The sequence below is a fragment of the Trachurus trachurus genome (genome assembly GCF_905171665.1).
Source record: "Trachurus trachurus genome assembly, chromosome: 19".
NCBI classification, from domain to species: Eukaryota; Metazoa; Chordata; class Actinopteri; order Carangiformes; family Carangidae; genus Trachurus; species Trachurus trachurus.
Genome location: NC_139913.1, coordinates 1,844,429 through 1,866,646, shown reverse-complemented (window position 1 = coordinate 1,866,646; position 22,218 = coordinate 1,844,429). Strand labels below are relative to the sequence as shown.

The following is a 22,218-nucleotide window of genomic DNA, read 5'->3' as shown; positions in this document are numbered from 1 at the left end:
GTAATGAAGCAGTGAGCAGCAGGAGTCTGGCTGTGATCACACCCGGCTGCAGCGACTGTCTCTCTCCTTTTAATGAAGCTGCTCCGTGAAAAGGTCAGCACAGTCCTCCGTTAGGAAGCCACGAGGCGGCGGCCATCTTCCTCATAGCTACGCTCCAGAAATGCCACATGAAAGGTGACATCACAGAACCAGAGGAAGAGTTTCAAAGACACGGACTGGACTGAACTGAACTGAACCCCAGCTGTTACAGTGTGTGTGTGTGTGTGTGTCCTTAAAGAGTCGAGATGTTTGAACAGTAGTAAGTAGTAAACCGTTATTTAACCAGGCAAGAATTGCTAAGAATACATTCTTATTAGGGCAATGGCCTGGTAGGAGGGAAAGGGGGAGTATAACATTGAAATATAGACAATAAAAGCACATATGACAACAGTGACACAAGAGAAAAGGAGAATAGAGACAGTAGGCCTAACATATAGCACTGACATACCACAAAGTGACAGTTAATTTGACGTACAGTAACATACAACAAGTTATGTAAGACAATGATACTAAGGAAGCTATCACTATCACTACGCAGATGAAACAGGAAGTGACATCACTGAGCAGTGGGACTAACCCAGCACTGGGACTGATGCTTTTACTGTAAGTTTTGCTTTAACACTTTTTCACCATTTCATTTAAATTTCCCGACAAACTGATTTTATTCCATTGAAAAGAAAAAACTGTGTTGAAATCGTTTGACACCAGAACTGAGACGTCATTGATTTTTTCTTTTGATGTGATTCGGACATGATCGTGCGTCTTATTTTGAATTTTTGGGGGGCATTTTTGCTTTTATTGGTGAAAGGACAGTGGAAAGAGAGGACGACCTGCAGCAAAGTACGGTGGCCTACAAGGGTCAAACGGACGTCAACGGTCCAATACGTCTCAGTTCGAGAAAACAGCTTCAAGTGCAGACACGATGCAAAAATTCAAAATCTTACCAAGAATATTTGTCTTATTTCTAGTCAAAATGTCATTTCTAGTCAAAATAAATCTAATTATACTTAAAATAAGACTCATCACATTAAAAAGCAGCTTGTTTTTAGACACTTTTTACTTCTTTCAAGCAGATTTTCACTTGAAATAAGTAGAAAAATCTGATAGTGGAGCAAGTTTTTCTTTCTTATTACAAGCACAAAAAACTTGCTTTCACTGGCAGATTTTTCTACTTATTTCAAGTGAAAATTTGTTTGAAACAAGTGAAAATGATCTAAAAACAAGTTCATTTTTAGGTGATGAGTCTTATTTTAAATGGAAAGAGATTAGTTTTGACTAAAATTGAGACATTTTGACAAGAAATAAGACAAATATTCTTGGAAAGATTTTGAGTTTTTGCAGTGCACGATGCAAAATCACAAACTCAAACACAAGTCTAAACTTAGATCGTTTCTTGGTTTGCATCATTTCTTTATTTGCAGCGCGCTTGATACATTTGTCTTTGTTTTTTGCAGCACGTTTGTTTGCACCACGTTCCTCTTTTTGTATCTCGTTTAGACTTGTGTTTGGGTTTGTGATTTTGCATCGTGTCTGTACTTGAAGCTGTTTTCTCGAACTGAGACGTATTGGGCCGTTGACGTCCGTTTGACCCTTGTCGGCCACCGTAGAAAAGGGTCACAGGATTCAAACCCACGGATTCTGCAGTCCAGTGCATCTAAATGAGTGTTTTTGTTGAACAGCCACTAAAGCCATCTTCTTCCTCTTGTTTGAAAACTGAAACAAAACTCTGAATTAATTCTCATTCCTTCTCTCTCTCTGATTAAAGCAGCGATTTGATGAAAACATGAAACTTCACAACTTTTATTTTGTCTTTATTCTATATTTTTATTCTCCGTTCGCTGCATGTGAATCATCTGAGTGCGTTTCCACGGCGCCCCGAGTTCCTGCTCAGATGCTCTGAAGCCTCCTGAGATCAAACCGGCCGCTGCAGGCTGCTTAGGCTGCTTAGGCTGTTTGTTTTAGTGTTGGATGTGAAGCTGTAAAAAACTGTGTGAGGTTACAAAAAGGAAAAAAGACAGAAAGGAAAACAAGAAAGCTCCACATTAAATATCTCACCTTACGCTTCTGTGTTTTCACCTTTTACCAGGTGGAAAATTGTCCATCGCACCAGTCGAGCTGCTGCCTGCAGAGTTTATTTTCAGAGTTTGAGGAGACTCAGAGACTCAGAGCTCCATCTCCTCACGTCTCCCTGCTGAAGAAATAAAGAAATAGATTTTATTTAAAAAGCTGTCTTCATTAATTAGCTGCAACGCTTTCACAACGCGTCCATTTACATCTTCACACCTCACCGCGATGCGTTCAGGTTCAGGTCACAGAGCAGAGCAGATGAGGTGGGAAACGGAGAGAGAGACGGCCTCTAGTTTCCATGGCTACCTTTCATGACGGCAGGTGGTTAACGGGGTCTCGTAGTGATGCTTTCAGGGTCTGGGAGGAAAGACCAGGGTCAAGTACACTGCAAAAACTCAAATATCTTACCAAGGATATTTGTCTTATTTCTAGTCAAAATGTCATTTCTAGTCAAAACTAATCTCATTCTACTTAAAATAAGACACATCATATAAAAAGCAGCTTGTTTTTAGACACTTTTTACTTATTTCAAGGATTTTTCACTTGAAATAAGTAGAAAAATCTGATAGTGGAGCAAGTTTTTCTTTCTTATTACAAGCACAAAGAACCTGCTTTCACTGGCAGATTTTTTTACTCATTTCAAGTCCAAATTTGTTTGAAACAAGTGAAAATGATCTAAAATCAAGTTAATTTTTAGGTGATGAGTCTTATTTTAAGTGAAAAGAGATTAGTTTTGCCTAGAAATTAGATATTTTGACAAGAAATAAGAGATTAAATAAGATTTTGAGTTTTTGCAGTGTAGAAGACGGAGGCGTTCAGAAACATAATGAGTCCAGAAGGAAAATATTTTGATATTTCATTTTTGAAAATATAAACATTAGAAAAACTCAAACATGAAGGTTTTTTTCGGTATCACTTCACTCTCTTGTTGCTCTGCTTTTGGTCTCCACCTCCTCCTGTGTAGCTTAGATAGTTTACAGTGTGTTTTGAGGGCTTTTATTGTGAAAAGAGCTTCCTGTTGAGACTGGAAAGGCAGTTTGATCTGATTTGTTCTGTAGTTTCTGAAACTTGTGTGGATGTAGAAACAGATACGATCTATGTGTGTCCTCAGGAACTTCTTCTCCATCATCATCATCTTCTTCATCTTCTTTCACCTTGTAAAGTTCACAGCCTTCAAGCAAGTTTCCTGTTTTTCTTTTTAGAAGAACATCATAATGACCTCGGCTGTGGTTTCAACACACAACACAGAGCAGAGCTGGTATCGATCTGGTTGTTTGTTTGGTCACAACGTCTGAATAGAGAAGACGTTACGTCAATTCACCGATGTCTCATGGTCGCCGTGTCCATCGATGTCGACAGGAAACACGTTACTCTATTACTCTACCTCTGTTTCCTCCTCAGGTTGTCATTAGTCTGATTATTAGAACTCAGCTGCAGGATAAAAAACTAAAACTAAATATGCAGCAGAAATGTAACACACTTTACTTGAATAGGTGTTCATAAGATTGACATAACACTGTCATAAACATCAGTGAATACTTATGACAGCTGTCGTTAAGTGTCATTCGGTAAGTTATGTCACTTATTGTTTGAGATGTTCCTTGTTATGAGAACTTGACATCATTGTTAAAGTTTGTCCATTAGGTCTGCTATGACAGTTTAAATTGTCTTTATGTCAAGTTGTCAGAACAAAAACATCTCAAACAATGTCAACTTTGCATCAAAAGTGACATAACTTAACAGCTGTCATAAGTAGGGATGTCACAATTACTTGTTTTCAAAATTAATTGCGGTATTAAACGTCACAATTAATTGATCGCAAAGGTTCCTAAATACCGTCACTTTCCAACAAAAGATAATGTATGAATCTTGTCGGCAGATGCGCGCCAAAATAAAGGTAAATGCACAGATACTGGTCCATTTACCTAACGTAGCATTGAATAGGAATTTAAATGCTAGAGTGTAATTTGTAGCCGTTATAGTGCACTTTCACCATAATACATCCATGACTTTCACGGGTAAAACAGTTCGGAAGAACACGAGTGGGTTGCCTGGAACGCTACAAAGTCGTAAGTTGTGACTTGAAGCTGTAATTTACGGTTTCAAAAGCCTGCCTGGAACGCAGCATTAGCCAAAACGACCGGATCGCTTACTTCTGCTTTAATGAATCCATAATAATCGTGATAATCGTAACACAGTGATTATTTCTCTGACAATAATCGTACCAAAATATATATTATCGTTACATCCCTAGTCATAAGTATTCATTGATATTTATGACAGCTGTTATGTCAATCTTATGAATACCTATTCAAGTAAAGTGTTACCTTCTTTTTTTTTACTTGGAGGAAACACCAGAAGGTGAATAAACAGATGGTTTGGGTTAAACCCGGGTCGACCTGTGGATGAAATCTGGATCTGACTGGATGTGTGTTCGTCCTCTCAGCAGCTGCTCTGATGTTGCTGATGAAGGACGGAGCTGAGATGAGTTTGACCTGCAGGACCGGTGCTGTAGCAGCAGCAGCAGCTTTGTTTTATTCACCTTTTCTCACCTCCGGCCGTCTTGTCGGGGGGGTGGAGTGGTGGAGTGGTGGAGGGAAGCAGCAGCAGCAGCAGCTTTGTTTTACACTGCAAAAACTCAAAATCTTTCCAAGAATATTTGTCTCATTTCTTGTGAAAATGTCTTATTTCAGGTCAAAACTAATCTCTTTCCACTTAAAATAAGACTCATCACCTAAAAATTAACTTGTTATTAGATCATTTTCACTTGTTTCAAAGTAATTTTCAATTGAAATAAGTAGAAAAATCTGCCAGTGAAAGCAAGTTTTTTTTTTTTGCTTGTAATAAGAAAGAAAAACTTGCTCCACTTTTAGATGATTTCAAGTGAAAATCTGCTTGAAAGAAGTAAAAAGTGTCTAAAAACAAGCTACATTTTAATGTGATGAGTCTTATTTTAAGTATAATGAGATTAGTTTTGACTAGAAATGACATTTTGACTAGAAATAAGACAAATATTCTTGGTAAGATTTTGTATTTTTTCTAGTGTATTCACCTGTTCTCACCTCCAGCCGTCTTGTCTGTGGTTGGGGGGTGAAGTGGTGAAGTGGTGAAGTGGTGGAGGGAAGCAGCATCAGCAGCAGATGTGAAACCCTGACCTTCTTCACCACTCAGCGTTAAGTGCTGTGTAGTTTTTTGTGTGATTTGTTGGAACCGACTTGGAGGAGTTCAGCATGTCGTCCCGACTCTGCCAAACATCACCCAGCACACTGCAAAAACTGAAAACCTTTCCAAGAATATTTGCAGGGCTCCAGACTGCGACTAAATGGTCGCATTTTGCGAGTAAAATTTGATACAATGCGAGTAAATTTTTCATCTACTCGCGCATGTGCGACCAGTAAATTTGCCGATTTTTTTTTTTTTTAATGACCACTGTGATTGGCTAATGTGTGAAAAGAAACGTGTGTTTCTCTTCTCCACATCTCGGAGCGGAGGAGACGTCTTTCCACAGCGCAGCTCCGTGTGAAACAGCAGGAGACACACAGACCGGTGACCTGCGCGCGTGTGTGTGCTGTGTCACCTGCATTTCTGTTCTAGGATGAGTTTACCACAAGTGGTGTGTCTACTTGTTCTGTTATTGGTCAGTGCAGCCTAAACATTAACTTTATATTTTCAATATTTAAACTGTTGCACAATAAAATGTGAATTTAAAACATTATAGTTTCTGCATTTATGCAGTATTTATCAGTAATGCAGTGAAAATTAGAGGAAATGTGCAAATTTACTTTGCAAGTCGATTTCAGTGTGCGCCCCTAAATTTTCTGCTTGCGCTCAGTGCCAGTGAAAGCAAGTTTTTTGTGCTTAGAATAAGAAAGAAAAACTTGCTCCACTATCAGATTTTTCTACTTATTTCAATTGAAAATCTGCTCGAAAGAAGTAAAAAGTGTCTAAAAACAAGCTGCTTTTTATGTGATGAGTCTTATTTTAAGTAAAATGAAGATTCGTTTTGACTAGAAATGACATTTTGACTAGAAATAAGACAAATATTCTTGGTACGATATAAGAGTTTTTGCAGTGCAATAGGAAAAAGAAAAAGCTCCTCGTCCTCCCTGAACTCTCCTCTCGTCTGGTGAAGAGCTGCTTTTAGTTCAGCCGCTCTCAGGTGTCGGAGGAGGAGGAGGAGGAGGAGGAGGCTGTTTCTTTCTTTTTTTCTCTTTTCTATCTTGGTGTCAGAGCTGGAAGTCTCTCCACTCGTCCTGACAGCATCAACTTGACCTCCAGACACCGTGGGAGTCTCTCCGGTCCACGATGGACGGCTGCGTGTTGCTGTTAAAAGCAGGAGCTCCCTGGAGAACTGTGACATCCTGCAGCTGTGTGTGTGTGTGTGGAGGTGTGGAGGTGTGTAGGTGTGTGTGTGTGTGGTTGAGGTTGTGTTTGCAGGTTTTCGGTTCAGTTGGACTCTGTGATCCTGAATGTCAAGGTCAAACTGTCTCCATCAGTCCTTGAACATCTGGTCCTGATGATATTTATTCTCTGTTCTCCTCCACCACCGGTTCTTCTCCAGATGTTGTGCACTGCAAAAACTCAAACTCTTACCAAGAACATTTGTCTTATTTCTAATCAAAACAATCTCATTCTACTTAAAATAAGACTCATCACATAAAAAGCAGCTTGTTTTTAGACACTTTTTACTTCTTTCAAGCTGATTTTCACTTGAAATAAGTAGAAAAATCTGATTACAAACACAAAAACTTGCTTTCATGTCAAATTTTTCTACTTATTTCAAGTGAAAATTAGTTTGAAACGAGTGAGAATTAACAAGGTGTCATGAGTCTTATTTTAAGTGGAAAGAGGTTTGTATCGAGTAGAAATTGAAATAGGACAAATATTCTTGGAAAGATTTGGGGTTTTTGCAGTGTGATCAACTGAACGGCTGAACAACCTAATTCAAGGGGACAAATTATGGAAATGTCACTTTCTGAAAGCTCTTTGACATTAACTTAGGTTTTAGTTTTGTCTTTGGGCCCCAAAATGTGAGAATTGACTAAATAAATCAGTCGTTTTCAGGCTCCTGAGGTTGAAATCCATGTGGTTTTACCAACTGTTCCCTCAGTTGTTGTCCAATGATATCATTAGTTTATAAACTAGCATAACCCCACCTCTACCTGTGAGTAACTCCCCAACTCCCAACTCTCCTCACATGGTGCCCCAGTGCATTCTGGGTCTCCTCTCAGTCCACCTGTGTATCTATCGGAGATAATCCAGGTGATGATGACCCACGTCAACCAGCTCCTTTAACTGCAACTCTTGGACTGAGTTCATCATTTACATATTTATATATTCATCTGCAGGGGTGAGATGAGACCAGTACAGTCTGGTAAAGTCAAGTATAGTCCAGTACAGTCCAGACTTTTGAGTGTTTGGGCTCAGTCTGAAACCCAGATGTACAAAGCTTTTCACCTGTTGGTTCCTACTCTGAGGTGCGTTCAGGTGCATTCAATTCAATTCAATTCAATTCAATTCAATTTATTTGAGGTGAGACAGTGCATGTTCATGAACGAAGCATAAAATAGTAAACAAGCCGGATTGTAGCCACAGGCTAATTTCCATCCATTGCCCCATTCATAGATGTTCCTTAGTACAAATACAGTAACAATAAATAAAAACAAAAGCATGTTATAAAATAGCAGCATTCAGTTTACAGTACAGTAGAATAATAATACAGATTCAGTACCGTAGTACGACAGTAGTAGAAAAGTGCAACCGTGTCCCGGGCAGGGGATAAAGTGCTTACAATCATGGTGCACATCTTGGTGCACTGTTGACTGGTGCAGTTTTTGGTGTTCCCTGTTTTGGACTCAACATAAAGAAACATGAAGACGTCAGACACCAGTAGTAGTGTGACAGGTTTTGGTTTATTGAGTCTGACGCAGACTGAGGATGAATCTATCTGCAGCGTTGGACCGTTCAAAGCCTTGTCACATCTGTCCAACCTGTGAAGACGTCCTGTCCTCTGTCGATTCCCCAGAAAAGAACATTTACCCTGAAGTTTAGAAGGAAACAGAAACAGAAACCGACAGAGAGATACAGAGAGACGTCGTCCCTTCAGATTCACAATTTGTGTCGTTTTCAGAGAGACGGGAGTTCCTCGTATCACAGAAGCAGAAAACAGCTTTTTTTTTGTTAGTTTTTTTTCATGTTTTGGTCCATTTGGAGCGGTTTGGAGCGGTGTTCCCTCTCCGGGGTTTGATCCCAGTCTGTTCCATTAACACGCTGTTAAAAGCAGCCGCTCCCTGTTTGCTGCTGGTGATTCTTGTTGTCAGGACGATGAAGCCCTCAGAGAGCGAGAGCAGAGCGTAATATAAACCAGCTAACTCCCTAATCCCCCCCCCCGCCGTACTGGACCAGTGACGTCCCCCGAGCTCCGACTGCTGCTGCTGCTGCTGCTGCTCTGGGATCAGTGGCTGTTATTTCACTTCCTGCTGCAGCTATTTATCCCAGTGTCATTAAACGCACCGTTCTCTGCTGCTGCTGCTGCTTTGTCCTCTAAAGTTTCTTCTTTATGAAACATTTAATGTGTTTATATTTACAGTACGACTGCAGAAGATTCAGACCACACTGCAAAAACTCAAAATATTTGTCTTCTTTCTTGTCAAAATGTCTAATTTCTAGTCAAAACTAATCTCTTTCCACTTAAAATAAGACTCATAACCTAAAAATGAACTTGTTTTTAGATCATTTTCACTTGTTTCAAACTAATTTTCAATTGAAATAAGTAGAAAAATCTGCCAGTCAAAGCAAGTTTTTTGTGCTTGTAATAAGAAAGAAAAACTTGCTCCACTATCAGATTTTTCTACTTATTTCAAGTGAAAATCTGCTTGAAAGAAGTAAAAAGTGTCTAAAAACAAGCTACTTTTAATGTGATGAGTCTTATTTTAAGTAGAATGAGATTGTTTTGACTAGAAATAAGACGAATATTCTTGGTAAGATTTTGAGTTTTTGCAGTGCAGAGCTCGGCTAGTTTTTAATCTGAAGCAGTGACAACTTTATTTCTTATTCATTAGTTTATTTAGATGGGACAGTGCATATTGATGGACACTGTGTACATGAGTTACTCCCCAAACATAAAACACTTAACACAAAAAGTCCATAAAACCAGAGGACTGATAGATAACAAGTATTAAATAAGTAGATTTACATGATTGCAGGAAGTATTAGACATGATTCATGGTTTCATACACATCAGTTATAAGTCATACAATTACACACGCTCGGACTAAATATGGTCACGTTACCCAGACTGAGCATGGTTACATTATAGCACACGTACCGGCCATAAACATTCACACATAATGACAACTTGAAGTCGACTGGTTCATGATCCACAGGACAAACATTTTATCATCTAATCAGGATCGGGATCTGGTTTATTACCAATAATAATTTAGATTCTCACATTTTCAATAATATAAAAATATAACACTTTAATTTTGTAGGCAAAACCAGTAAAGAGGAAGTGGTCGTGTGATTAATTGACATCTGTTTCCTGCAGTTTTTGGCTGCAAGAAATGTATTTTTTTCTCATTAAAAGACTAAAAACCAGTCTGGTATCAGTCTGTGAAGCTGCTGGTTCAACCTTCGATCAGTATTTATTTAGTTTCACCTTTAAAACAGCTGCTTTATCAAACTAACCGGAGGAAACAGGGCGTTTGTTACAGTATATAGGGACTATTTCCAGTGGCGGATGAATCCACACAGAGACATAAGAACGTTTTTGTCTCTGGGATCAGTTCAATTTAGTTGTTTTTGTCTCTTTTCCCCTGGATTTTCATCTCCACACCGTCAGTTTGTGTTTTTCTGTCGATGCTCACGTTTCATTTGTGTCCTGAATGGAAACTTGAAGGGAGTCCAGGTCCAGAAATAGAAACAGAGGCTCTAAACAACAACAACGTCTTCACCAGGGAGCAGCTCATCGCTCAATATTTAACAGAGTAACGTTGGTTCTGTCTCACAGCTCCATGTATCTGGGTCTGGACGGTCGATACCTCATCAGCACCTGCTGAGGCCGAGGTGCTGCTGCTGGAATCTAACACACGGCCGCTGAGCAGAGAGAGAGAGAGAGTGTGTGTGTGTGTGTGTGTGCAGTGTTTTGATGTGAGAGCAGATCATTAGCCGGCCTGTGAAGTCGACGCGGTGCAGCAGCAGCAGTTTGTTGTGTGTTTGTCAGGTTTTCTCTCTGTGACAGTTTGATTTGACTCGTCGCTTTAAAAAAAAAAAAAAGAAGCATTTCAACAGAATCTTTTCTCCAGCGCGGTAATCGCAGCAGCTGTCAGGGGCTTTTCTTTAAAGGGATATTGACCCATTATTGCCATAATCCCTATAGTCATAGCAGTAGGTTCGTTACCTTTAATTGTCGGTGCAAGCTGTTTTTAGAACGGCGGAGCAGAGCCGTGAGCTGCTCAGAGCTACGCTACGGAGGCTCATTATGGGATTTCTTGGTTTTCCTCATCAAACTCATCAAATACACAATCCAACAACTCCACAACGCTCTGGTGGACAAGTTGTGACCTGCACATTCACCACGCTATGAGATAATAACACAACGTTACCACACAGAGTTGTTTCAGAGGGAAATTCATGCAAAACCGCTGATGCGTGTTGCCTTCAGGGACAGTTTTTCAGCAAGTTGTATTTCCCTCTAAAACAACTCTGTGTGGTAACGTTGTGTTATTATCTCATAGCGTGGTGAATGTGCAGGTCACAACTTGTCCACCAGAGCGTTGTGGAGTTGTTGGATTGTGTATTTGATGAGTTTGATGAGGGAAACCAAGAAATCCCATAATGAGCCTCCGTAGCGTAGCTCTGAGCAGCTCACGGCTCTGCTCCGCTGTTCTAAAAACAGCTTGCACCGACAATTAAAGGTAACAAACCTACTGCTGCTATGACTATAGGGATTATGGCAATGGGCCAATTTGCCAAAAATGTTGAACTATCCCTTTAAAAAAAACAAAACTCCTAGCAATCCTCAGCTTATTTAGTTGGACGTGGGTGTCAGAGCTGCAGACAAACAGCAGCGGAGGTGAATCTGTGTGTGGAGTCAGAACCAGAACAGGCTGTTAAATGAAGCCTGGCCAGTTAAACCTCTGTTTCTGTTTCTGTGTGTGTGTGTGTGTGTGTGTGTGTGTGTGTGTGTGTGTGTGTGTGTGTGTGTGTGTGTGTGTGTGTGTGTGTGTGTGTGTGTGTGTGTGTGTGTGTGTGTGTGTGTGTGTGTGTGTGTGTGTGTGTGTGTGAGAGCAGCAGAGATTTCAGCTGCAGAGCCGAGTGTTGCACCGGCTGTTGATGCAATAATTCTGATCTTTTCTTCTCTGTCTCTTGATTTATTTATCTGTTCTGGCCGACTGGACCCAGCTGGTTCTGACTGGAGCTGCTGGGCCGAGCTCACCTCGCTGCTCTCAGGTGAACCGCTCGATACCGGTGCAAACTCTGAGGCTGAAGTTTGGACATAAACAGCTCCTTCTTCAGACAAAGGCCTCTTTATTTCTATTACAGTGTCCAGAGTTAAAGGGATAGTTCAACATTTGGCCCATTGCCATAATCACTAGCAGTAGGTTCGTTACCTTTAATTGTCAGTGCAAGCTATTTTTAGAACGGCGGAGCAGAGCCGTGAGCTGCTCAGAGCTACGCTACGGAGGCTCATTATGGGATTTCTTGGTTTCCCTCATCAAACTCATCAAATACACAATCCAACAACTCCACAACGCTCTGGTGGACAAGTTGTGAGCTGCACATTCACCACGCTATGAGATAATAACACAACGTTACCACACAGAGTTGTTTTAGAGGGAAATACAGAGACTGCTTGATGAAAAACTGTCCCTGAAGGCAACGTGCATCAGCAGTTTTGCATGAATTTCCCTCTAAAACAACTCTGTGTGGTAACGTTGTGTTATTATCTCATAGCGTGGTGAATGTGCAGGTCACAACTTGTCCACCAGAGCGTTGTGGAGTTGTTGGATTGTGTATTTGATGAGGGAAACCAAGAAATCCCATAATGAGCCTCTGTAGCGTAGCTCTGAGCAGCTCACGGCTCTGCACCGCCGTTCTAAAAACAGCTTGCACCGACAATTAAAGGTAACGAACCTACTGCTATGACTATAGGGATTATGGCAATGGTCCACTTTGCCAAAATGTTGAACTATCCCTTTAAAGTCCAGCCTGGTCTGACCCTCCTGTCCGTCACGGTCATCTCTGAACGTCCACGTTCACTTTGATCGTGGAGCTCCACCGTCCTCCTGCTGCTGCTGCTTTGATGGGAAATGATGATGATTAGATGTGAACGTGTGAATAAACGGCGTCGCCACTGATTATCAGACCGACACATCAAAGCTGCGTCCGGTCCAGCCGCCTCACGGACTCAGACTGACTTCAGATCAGATGTTAAAGGGTCTTTGTGCCGACATGAACAACACAAGATGCCACAACTTAAAGCAGAAGTGAGTGATATATTTGTGTTAATATAAGTCTTAAATAGTTATATCTTCCGACAGCAATCACTTCTATAGAGTGTTTGGACTGAAACACGGGTCTGTCAGTCACTCTGCTCTGCTCTGAGCCCAGGAGAAAACATTTATCGTATCCTACAGTTTTTATCCAATGAGGAGAGAGAACGGCATGCAGGGCTGTGTGTGCAGCCAAGGAACGCCGTGAATGTGGTGACGTAGCGACGAGGACTGTTATGGTGCGTTCAAGGAAACTCGTATTTTTCCGACCGTGAAGTGGTACCAGTTCGATCTGGTACGATTTCACGGGTCAGAAGTTACGAGTGGCCGTTACAGTGACTTTCACCGGTAAAACAGGTCGGAAAAACACGAGTGGGTTGCCTGGAACGCTACAAAGTCGTAAGTTGTGACTTGAAGCTGTAATTTACGATTTCAAAAGCCTGCCTGGAACGCAGCATTAGCGAAAACGACCGGATCACTCACTTCTGCTTTAACCTCTTTTCCCACCGAGCCAGATACTGATTCAGGACCAGTTCTTTGCACCGATGGTAACTTTTCTGTTTAAGAGCTCGTCCACACAAATACGTATTGAATGAATCCGCATAAGGCAGTGGCTCAGGTGGTAGACCTGTCCCGGTTGCTGCCATAGTGTCCTTGGGCAAGACACCTTACCCACCTTGCTCCTGATGGGTCGTGGTTCGCGCCTTGCATGGAAGCTTCCACCGTCAGTGTGTGAATGTGTGTGTGAATGGGTGAATGTGATGTACTGTAAAGTGCTTTGGGTATCGTTTCAGGTAGAAAAGCGCTATATAAATACAGACCATTTACCATTTACCAATATATAATATATCATTTCGTCCAGACAGAAACGGGTCCCAGAGTGGGAAAGTCTGAAAATCTGAAAACGCCGCCCCAGTGTTTTCACGTATAGACACCCAAAATATGAAAAATTAAATTAAATTAAATACCCTATATAGTAAAATTTGTAACCAGACGACAGTAGCACAGCAGGTGTTGAATACATGAGGCATAATAAACAAAACTTTGGTTTATAATTGTTGCATATTCGCATCGCCGCCAAATATTTAGCAATTTTGTGTCTTTTATTCATTTAAAAGGAAAGGGCCTTGAGAATCAAAATGTCTTTGATATCGACCTCTCTCCTCAAACATAGTCGCTGTTCATTCCGTTAGGTGCTGTAGGCAGGTGGAGTTGTATTTTGTGGTTCGGGATCACGATGAAAATAGAGGAGCAGCAGTTTGCAGGAGGAAAATGTGGAAAAGCAAACTGGTTGTTTGGAGGCAAATGAACCTCTAGAGGCAGCAGCAGGTTGACCTCTGACCTCTGACCTCTGACCTCTGACCTCTGACCTCTGACCTCTGACCTTCACTTGGTCTGAGGAGAGAAACAGAAAAGAGGAGAAACCTGAGGCAGAGTGAGTCTCCTCCTCCTCCTCCACCTCGACCTTTTAGTTCAGACGTCAACCTGTGACCTCTGGGCGCATGACATCACATCTGAGCTGAGTGATGTCATCACAGTGATGTCATCACCCTGCAGGTGTGTCCAGACGAACGCTGTCTTCACACCTCCTCCCCCTCCCTCCTGTCTCTCTTTCTCCCTCTCTCTTTCTCCCCTCTCACTCTCTCTTTCTCTCCTCTCCCCCTCTCTCTCTTTCTCTCCTCCCCCTCTCTCTTTCTCCCCTCTCACTCTCTCTTTCTCTCCTCTCGCCCTCTCTCTCTTTCTCTCCTCCCCCTCTCTCTTTCTCCCCTCTCACTCTCTCTTTCTCTCCTCTCCCCCTCTCACTCTCTCTTTCTCTCCTCTCCCCTTTTCTCTCCTCTCCTCTCCCCCTCTCTCTCTTTCTCTTTCTCCCCCTCTCACTCTCTCTTTCTCTCCTCTCCCCCCTCTCTCTCTTTCTCTTTCTCCCCCTCTCACTCTATTTTTCTCCCCCTCTCACTCTCTCCTCCCCTCTCTCTCTTTATCTTTCTTTTTCTCTTCCTCCCCCTCTCTTTCTCTCCTCCCCCTTTCTCTCTCTTTCTCTTTCTCTCCCCCCTCTCTCTTTCTCTTCCACCCCCTTTCTTTCTCTTTCTCTCCTCCTTCCCCCTCTCTCTCTTTCTCTCCTCCCCCTCTCACTCTCTCTTTCTCTTTCTCCCCCTCTCACTCTCTCTTTCTCTCCTCTCACTCTCTTTCTCCTCCCCTTACTCTCTTTCTCTTCCACCCCCTTTCATTCTCTTTCTCTCCACCTTCCCCCTCTCTCTCTTTCTCCCCCCCTCTCTTTCTCCTCCCCCTCTCACTCTCTCTTTCTCGTCCTCCTCCTCCCCCTCTCTCTTTCTCTGTCTCCCCCTCTCACTCTCTTTCTCTTCCTCCTCCTCCCCCTGTCTCTTTCTCTCCTCTCACTCTCTCTTTCTCGTCCTCCTCCTCCCCCTCTCTCTTTCTCTTTCTCCCCCTCTCACTCTCTTTCTCTTCCTCCTCCTCCCCCTGTCTCTTTCTCTCCTCCCCCTCTTTCTCTTTCTCTCCTCTCACTCTCTCATTCTCTTCTGCAGCTTCACCTCACAGTCACAACCTGTGGTGACCTTTGACCTCTGACCTCCTCCCCAGCGCCACCATCAGGCCAGAGCAGAACAGAAACCATCTCTGTTTGTGTTTTATTTCCTCTCTGATTCGTTGTTGTTGTTTATTCAGAGCTGTCGATAAAGTTTTCTTTTAAAAAGTTTCTCTCAGATTCACTGATATAAATTGTGTCGCCTCGGTTCACATCGTGTTGTCTTTCTGCTCAGTTTGACGTCGAGTTGTGACTCAAATATTAAAATCACGTCGAGGCCAAAAAGTCAAAACTTCAATCAAAACTCTGAATAAAAACAAACAACAGAAAAACTCTTTTAAATCATATTTACTATCTGTCACCTTCAGCTCATTGTCCACACATCCACCTGTCTCTGACGTATCCATGACAACAACCACACACAACACGCACACACACACACACACATTTTGTACCCGAGGTGGTGTCGACCTGAAAATAGACCAGAATGCTTTGCAGCTGTGGGACAGAGAGGGAGAGGAACCGCTGAACCTGGATCAGAATAACTTAACTTACATAAGACAGAGTGAGTGTGTGTGTGTGTGTGTGTGTGTGTGTGTGTGTGTGTGTGTGTGTGTGTGTGTGTGTGTGTGTGTGTGTGTGTGTGTGTGTGTGTGTGTGTGTGTGTGTGTGTGTGTGTGTGTGTGTGTGATAATTACCCAGCGTCCCTCTGGGACAGTAAAGGTTACGGTGACAGGTGTAATATCTCCAGGTAGGAGATGTAATGTGAAGTGTGTTATGAGAACAGGGCTGTGGCCTTTAGTATAGGTTAACCTGATCACTGACACACACACACACACACACACACACACACACACACACACACACACACACACACACACACACACACACACACACACACACACACACACACACACACACACACACACACACACACACACACACACACAGCAGCAGACAGACCTCATGTCTCTGTTTGATGAGGGAGAAACGATGACGAGCTGTGAAGTCGGGATAAGACGACACGTTTTCAGGCCGTTGTCGACACATTTGATCATGTGATTATGAACACGTTACATGCTGTCATTCCGACATCCCATCATTCCGACATGCAAACGTCCCACCATTCCGACAAGGCTTTAATATAAGTAAATGCGTTATTCGACAGGTGACTCCCTTCTTCAAGACATGTAATGCTGTGATGCATGGTTTTCATGTCGACCAATAGGACGACAGAGCTGTGACTCATTGTTTACATGTCGACCAATAGGAGGACAGAGCTGTGACGCGTTGTTTTCATGTCGACCAATAGGACGACAGAGTTTACATGTCATTGTTTACATGTGAAAATGTGGTATTTATGAATGAATGTGAGTGCGTGAATGTGACCAGCAGTTTGACTCCTTCTGATTGGTCGTTGAGACTCTACATCCATCTGACACCTGTACCTGCAGGATGACATCATCACTGAGTTTGACATTTTGTCAAGGTGTTATTCTGTTCAGGTGAACTTTACTCTTCAGACACGAGCAGGAACGACGACGCCGCTCTCTCCTCACGATGACACGTTACACACTGTCTGCATGTGATGAAATGAACTTTAAACAGCTGCTTATTAACCCTCTCTCTGTGTGTGTGTCTGTGTGTGTGTATCTGCAGGCGGTGGAAACAAACCTGGCATCCAAAGACAGTCACTGGGTGTTTGTGAACGAGGTAAGACATCACACACACACACACACACACACACACACACACACACACACCAAAAAAAAACATTTTAAATCAACAGTTTTACAAGAAAGTAAAAGAAAAATAAGATAGAACTAGAAAAAGATAGCATTTCCTGAAGGAAATGCGTGTGAATGCTGAAAGAAAGAAAGAAAGAAAGAAAGAAAGAAAGAAAGAAAGAAAGAAAGAAAGAAAGAAAGAAAGAAAGAAAGAAAGAAAGAAAGAAAGAAAGAAAGAAAAAGACAGAGAAAGTTTCTTCAGCTAACTCAGCATTCACTCATTCAGCAATAGCATTCAGCTGCTTTCAGCATTCACGCGCATTTTCTTCAGGAAATGCTTTCTTTTTCTAGTTTGTAATTGTAGTTCCAGCAATATGATTATAATAGATAAAGCTATCTAATAATATATCGTAACATACATAATCATATGTGTAATCCAGTCCAACATACATAGATTAATCATGTTATAATTATAGTTATAGAGGAATTATATAAACTGTTATTAAAAACAGTTTTTACAGAAAGTGATGATGTCACAGTGAGGTCGCTATGACCTTCTGGATCTAAAAACCTGCTGCTGCAGCCGTGGCTCTGGTCCGGTTATCTGGGTTTTATTGATCGATTCACAATCAGATATCTTCATCATCAAAAGTTTGAACACTTATTAAAATTGTAGCCACAGTCAGCAACAACTTTTTAAACTAAAATATCTTAAATCACAGACTTCAAAAAAGTATTATTTAAATTATTTAAAAAAAAAACTCCATCTTGTTTCTTCTTTGACTAAAAGACTTTCACTCCTTCACTCTGCTGTCGGAGCCAGACCTGAACGCCTCATCGTGGAGGCGTTCAGGTTCAGGTGAACTCCCTCCTGATCTTGAGCTCTGTCTTTTGTCTTTTATCTTTTGTCTTTTTGTTTTTAATTCCTCTCTGCCCTGTGTGTCACCGCTCCGGCATCGTCGCAGCCAATTAACCGAGCTGACAACAGTGTTAACGGGGTAACTGAAGGCTGAATAGAAAACCCCTCTGAGCCGGTCCCAGAGTCAGACTCTCTCTCTCTACCTCCTAATCAGCTTAAAAACTCTCTCTCTGTTTTCATTCAAAGACGTTGTTTAAACTAATTATTACACTCGTTGTGTTTTTAATTAACCAGAGGAGGAGTGAAACACCGCTGAGTTTTACCTCGTTTCCATTTCACATCATCCAGTCTTGTTTATCTCCATCACTCCTCTTCTCTCACACCTCCTCCTCTTCTTCCTCTATCCTTCCTTCTTCAGTATCAGGCTTTTATTTTGGCGGGTCCAATCAGGTTTCAGCTCCCATGGGAGGATTTTAATAATCAACAACGTGTGTTAAAATTTAAATCAAACAGATTTATTGAAATAGAAGTAACACATTCAGGCGGCACGTCGACCCTCACAGCTGCTGTTGAATGTTTTACAATGTAAAACACATTTATTATGTGTTTTACCCACAAATTAACGTTTCTATCTGCTCCTATAAACTCGGATAATGACATGAAATTAAATGTTTAAGGGTCAAATGTTTGTGTTTCTCATTTATATGGACACGCGTCACATCATCGAGGCCTTCAATAGGATTACTAACTCATTTATTTTCTCTGTAACGAGCTGACGAGCTGCAACTATTAATCCCTTTATCAATAATCTGATTGACAGACAGTCAACCAGCAGCTGCTTTGGGAACTGATGAATTATTTCAGTCAGAAACATCAATAACGTTGCTGCTTCTCACACACTGCTGTTTTTTTTTATTAATCTGTGCAACAAGACGAAAGTTTATATATATATATATTTTTTTTTTTTTCACATGTGCACGTATCGATCACAAATCAATACCAAATAAAATGTGAGAGTGAAGCCTCATATGGTGTACAGAAAGCTTTTCATACATACAGTAAAAAAAAAGACGGTCCTGACATAAATATATATAGTTTATATCAGTATGTTTCTCTCTTTTGACCACTTTGGGCTTCCGTACTTTACTGATAGAAGCTCTTAATTTGAACATTTTTTCACTTTTATTTATTCTAACCAGCATAAAAAAAAGACCTTGAAAACAGATGCACTTTATTTATTGTTTATTTCTGATCCAATATGTATATTGAGGATTGTTTGACATTGATTGTTTTCAGCTGTTGTGGGGCCAAATGTATAAATAGACCCACGTTGGTTCTGCTTCCTGTTACAACACGTACGCTGTAGGCTACTGCTGCCTGGATTTAAAGAGTTAAGAAGTAGTTGAGTGCTCTTTGTGTGTTTTTCAGAGCCTTTTCAGAGCCGTGCACCTGTAAACAGTATTTTATTTAAACCGATATTGAGTGTGATCACTTTTTCTACAAACTTGTCACTCAGAATTGCACTGCAAAAACTCTAAATCTTACCAAGAATATTTGTCTTATTTCTAGTCAAAACAAACTCATCACATTAAAAGCAGCTTGTTTTTAGACACTTTTTTTTTACTTCTTTCAAGCTGATTTTTACTTGAAATAAGTAGAAAAATCTGATAGTGGAGCAAGTTTTTCTTTCTTATTACAAGCACAAAAAACGTACTTTCACTGGCAGATTTTTCTACTTATTTCGAGTGAAAATTTGTTTGAAACAAGTGAAAATGATCTCAAAACAAGTTAATTTTTAGGTGATGAGTCTTATTTTAAGTAGAAAGAGATTAGTTTTGACTAGAAATGAGACATTTTGACAAGAAATAAGACAAATATTCTTGGAAAGATTTTGAGTCTTTGCAGTGTAAGGCGGCATCAGAGTCTTTTTTTCGACTGAAAAAATACCGTCTTATACTCAGGTCAATACGGTAGGCAAATTATTTTGAGATGAATTAACATAAAATTAAATCTTAACTTAACAAAAGTCAGATGTCAGGACTCTGAGTGGACCAAGTGAAGACTGTTACACAAACAAACAAAGAGATTCTTCGTCTTCGTCTCGGCTGCAATTACAGAAGCTGCAATCAAGTGTGTTTTGACTTTAACAGAGTGACATGTTTTCAGAAAATCCTCGGATCAATGAGCCGTGAGTCCATGTGACTCGTGTTTACCAGCTCCTCTTCACTTTTAATTGGAAACAACAACAAAGTTAAACAGAAAAGACGTTGAAGTCGACTCTTCCTCCTCCATCGCAGCTCAGATCAACTCTGGTTTTATTTAAATGTTATAATAATAGTCAAGTGGACGCCGTCAGTCAGAGATGAAGCTCTGAGTCTCTGTAATTACACTTCACAGGAAATAATTGGGTTTGTGTGCGTCAGAGTAATTAAAGGTGCATCAACAGACGAAGCTTTTTAATGACCTGTGTGTGTTTTTCTTTTTCTTCATTTACACTAAACATATAAAACTGATTTATAAATACCAGTGTGCTTAGAAACTGATATCCATCTCATCTATCCATCCCTGACAGTTTTTTATTGCGCACTGTAGCACTTTATCACACTGTGCTATATCTTGGTTTCATTGTGTTCCTAACCCATTCTAGCACAACTCCATCAAGAAACCCTGTCCTGGTCTTGCATTGTTGCATCCTCATCCATCTTCTCCATCCATAGACAATCTTTTTTGTTTTTTCTTTTGTCATAGTAGCGTCATGTTAATTGTCTCTCTTTGTAGTTTTTTGTCTGTTGGTTTCTGTTGGATACATGTGTGTTTTTCCTGTTTTATGAATTCTGTTGTCATGTCCTTGTGTTCACTTTAATGGCTTTTAACACCTTGCCAGGAGGACTACAGTCAGAAACTAGCCATTGGCTAACACTGGCACTTTTACATTTTATTATGTCCATTAATGTGCACTGTCCTCCTTAAATAAAAATAAAATAAATAAATAAATAAATGTAGAATATGCAGGGGTTTTTTTTTTTTTGTTCTGTAAAAAATGTTTTTTTTAAATGAGTGAACGGAAAATGTTAATTTCAGAAGGGTAGGCAAAATAAGCTGATTCTTCAGCCTCTTACACCTTTTCGGTCAAAGTAAATTGTATTGCTTGTTGTGTTTTTGTTCTGATTTGTTTTGTTTTGTTTTGTATTTATACCTTTATATTTGTCTATTGTATTTGTTTTTACAATGCAAAAACTGAAAATCTTTCCAAGAATATTTGTCGTATTTTTTGTCAAAATGTCTCATTTCTAGTCAAAACTAATCTCTTTCCACTTAAAATAAGACTCATCACCTAAAAATGAACTTCTTTCAAACTAATTTTCACTTGAAATAAGTAGAAAAATCTGCCAGTGAAAGCAGGTTTTTTGTGTTTGTAATAAGAAAGAAAAACTTGCTCCACTATCAGATTTTTCTACTTATTTCAAGTAAAAAATCAGCTTGAAAGAAGTAAAACGTGTCTAAAAACAAGCTACTTTTTATGTGATGAGTCTTCTTATCGTACAATGAGACTTGTTTTGACTAGAAATTACATTTTCGACTGGAAATAAGACAAATATTATTGTTAAGATTTTGAGTTTTTGCAGTGTATAAGACCGAAATAAACACACTAAACTAAAAAAAACAAAAAAAAACACTAAACATCATCTGTTGGTCAAACGTCTCAGTCTGCTGCAGATCACAGCTTCAACGATCGATCCAACTCTCTCTCTCTCTGTCCGTCCCTGCAGGAGATCAGCGACACGGAGATCCTGGAGCTTACCCACAGTGCACTGGGGCGCATGACGGTGATCCGGCAGATCTTCCCCCTGTGGAAGGACAGCAGCACGCGCTGCATGAGACACAACCACCGCATCTCCTCGCTGCTGTGTGACCCACAGGAGGGATACCTGCAGAATCTAGAGGTCAGTCAGCAGCACGCTAAGGATTACACTGCAAAAACTCAAAATCTTTCCAAGAATATTTGTCTTATTTCTTGTCAAAATGTCTCATTTCTAGTCAAAACTAATCTCTTTCCACTTAAAATAAGACTCATCACCTAAAAAATGAACTTGTTTTCAGATCATTTTCACTTGTTTCAAACAAATTTTCACTTAAAATAAGTAGAAAAATCTGCCAGTGAAAGCAAGTTTTTTGTGCTTGTAATAAAAAAGAAAAACTTGCTCCACTGTCAGATTTTTCTACTTATTTCAAGTGAAAATCAGCTTGAAAGAAGTAAAAAGTGTCTAAAAACAAGTTACTTTTTAAATATGATGAGTCTTAAGTCTTAAGTCTTTAAATATAATGAGATTTGTTTTGACCAGAAATGACATTTTGACTAGAAATAAGACAAATATTCTTGGTAAGATATTTGAGTTTTTGCAGTGTACGGTGGCCCTGAGGGCTCAACTCACTGTAACTTCAGAAAACACAAATAAGCTTCATTCCACTAAATAATGAGGCCTTAACTTT

General features: G+C 40.5%; 1 protein-coding gene across 1 annotated transcript in view; it reads left to right on the top strand.

Annotated features, from left to right (window-relative positions):
- LOC311003122 (glutamate receptor ionotropic, delta-1-like) overlaps positions 1–22,218 on the top strand; it is a gene marked incomplete at both ends in the record, with an annotated part of 637,202 nt that overhangs the window by 533,906 nt on the left and 81,078 nt on the right. Inside the window, 2 exons of the mRNA XM_083994807.1 lie at positions 16,801–16,854; positions 21,498–21,671. Coding sequence (XP_083850933.1) covers positions 16,801–16,854; positions 21,498–21,671 — 228 coding nt within the window. The remainder of the gene's footprint in view (positions 1–16,800; positions 16,855–21,497; positions 21,672–22,218) is intronic.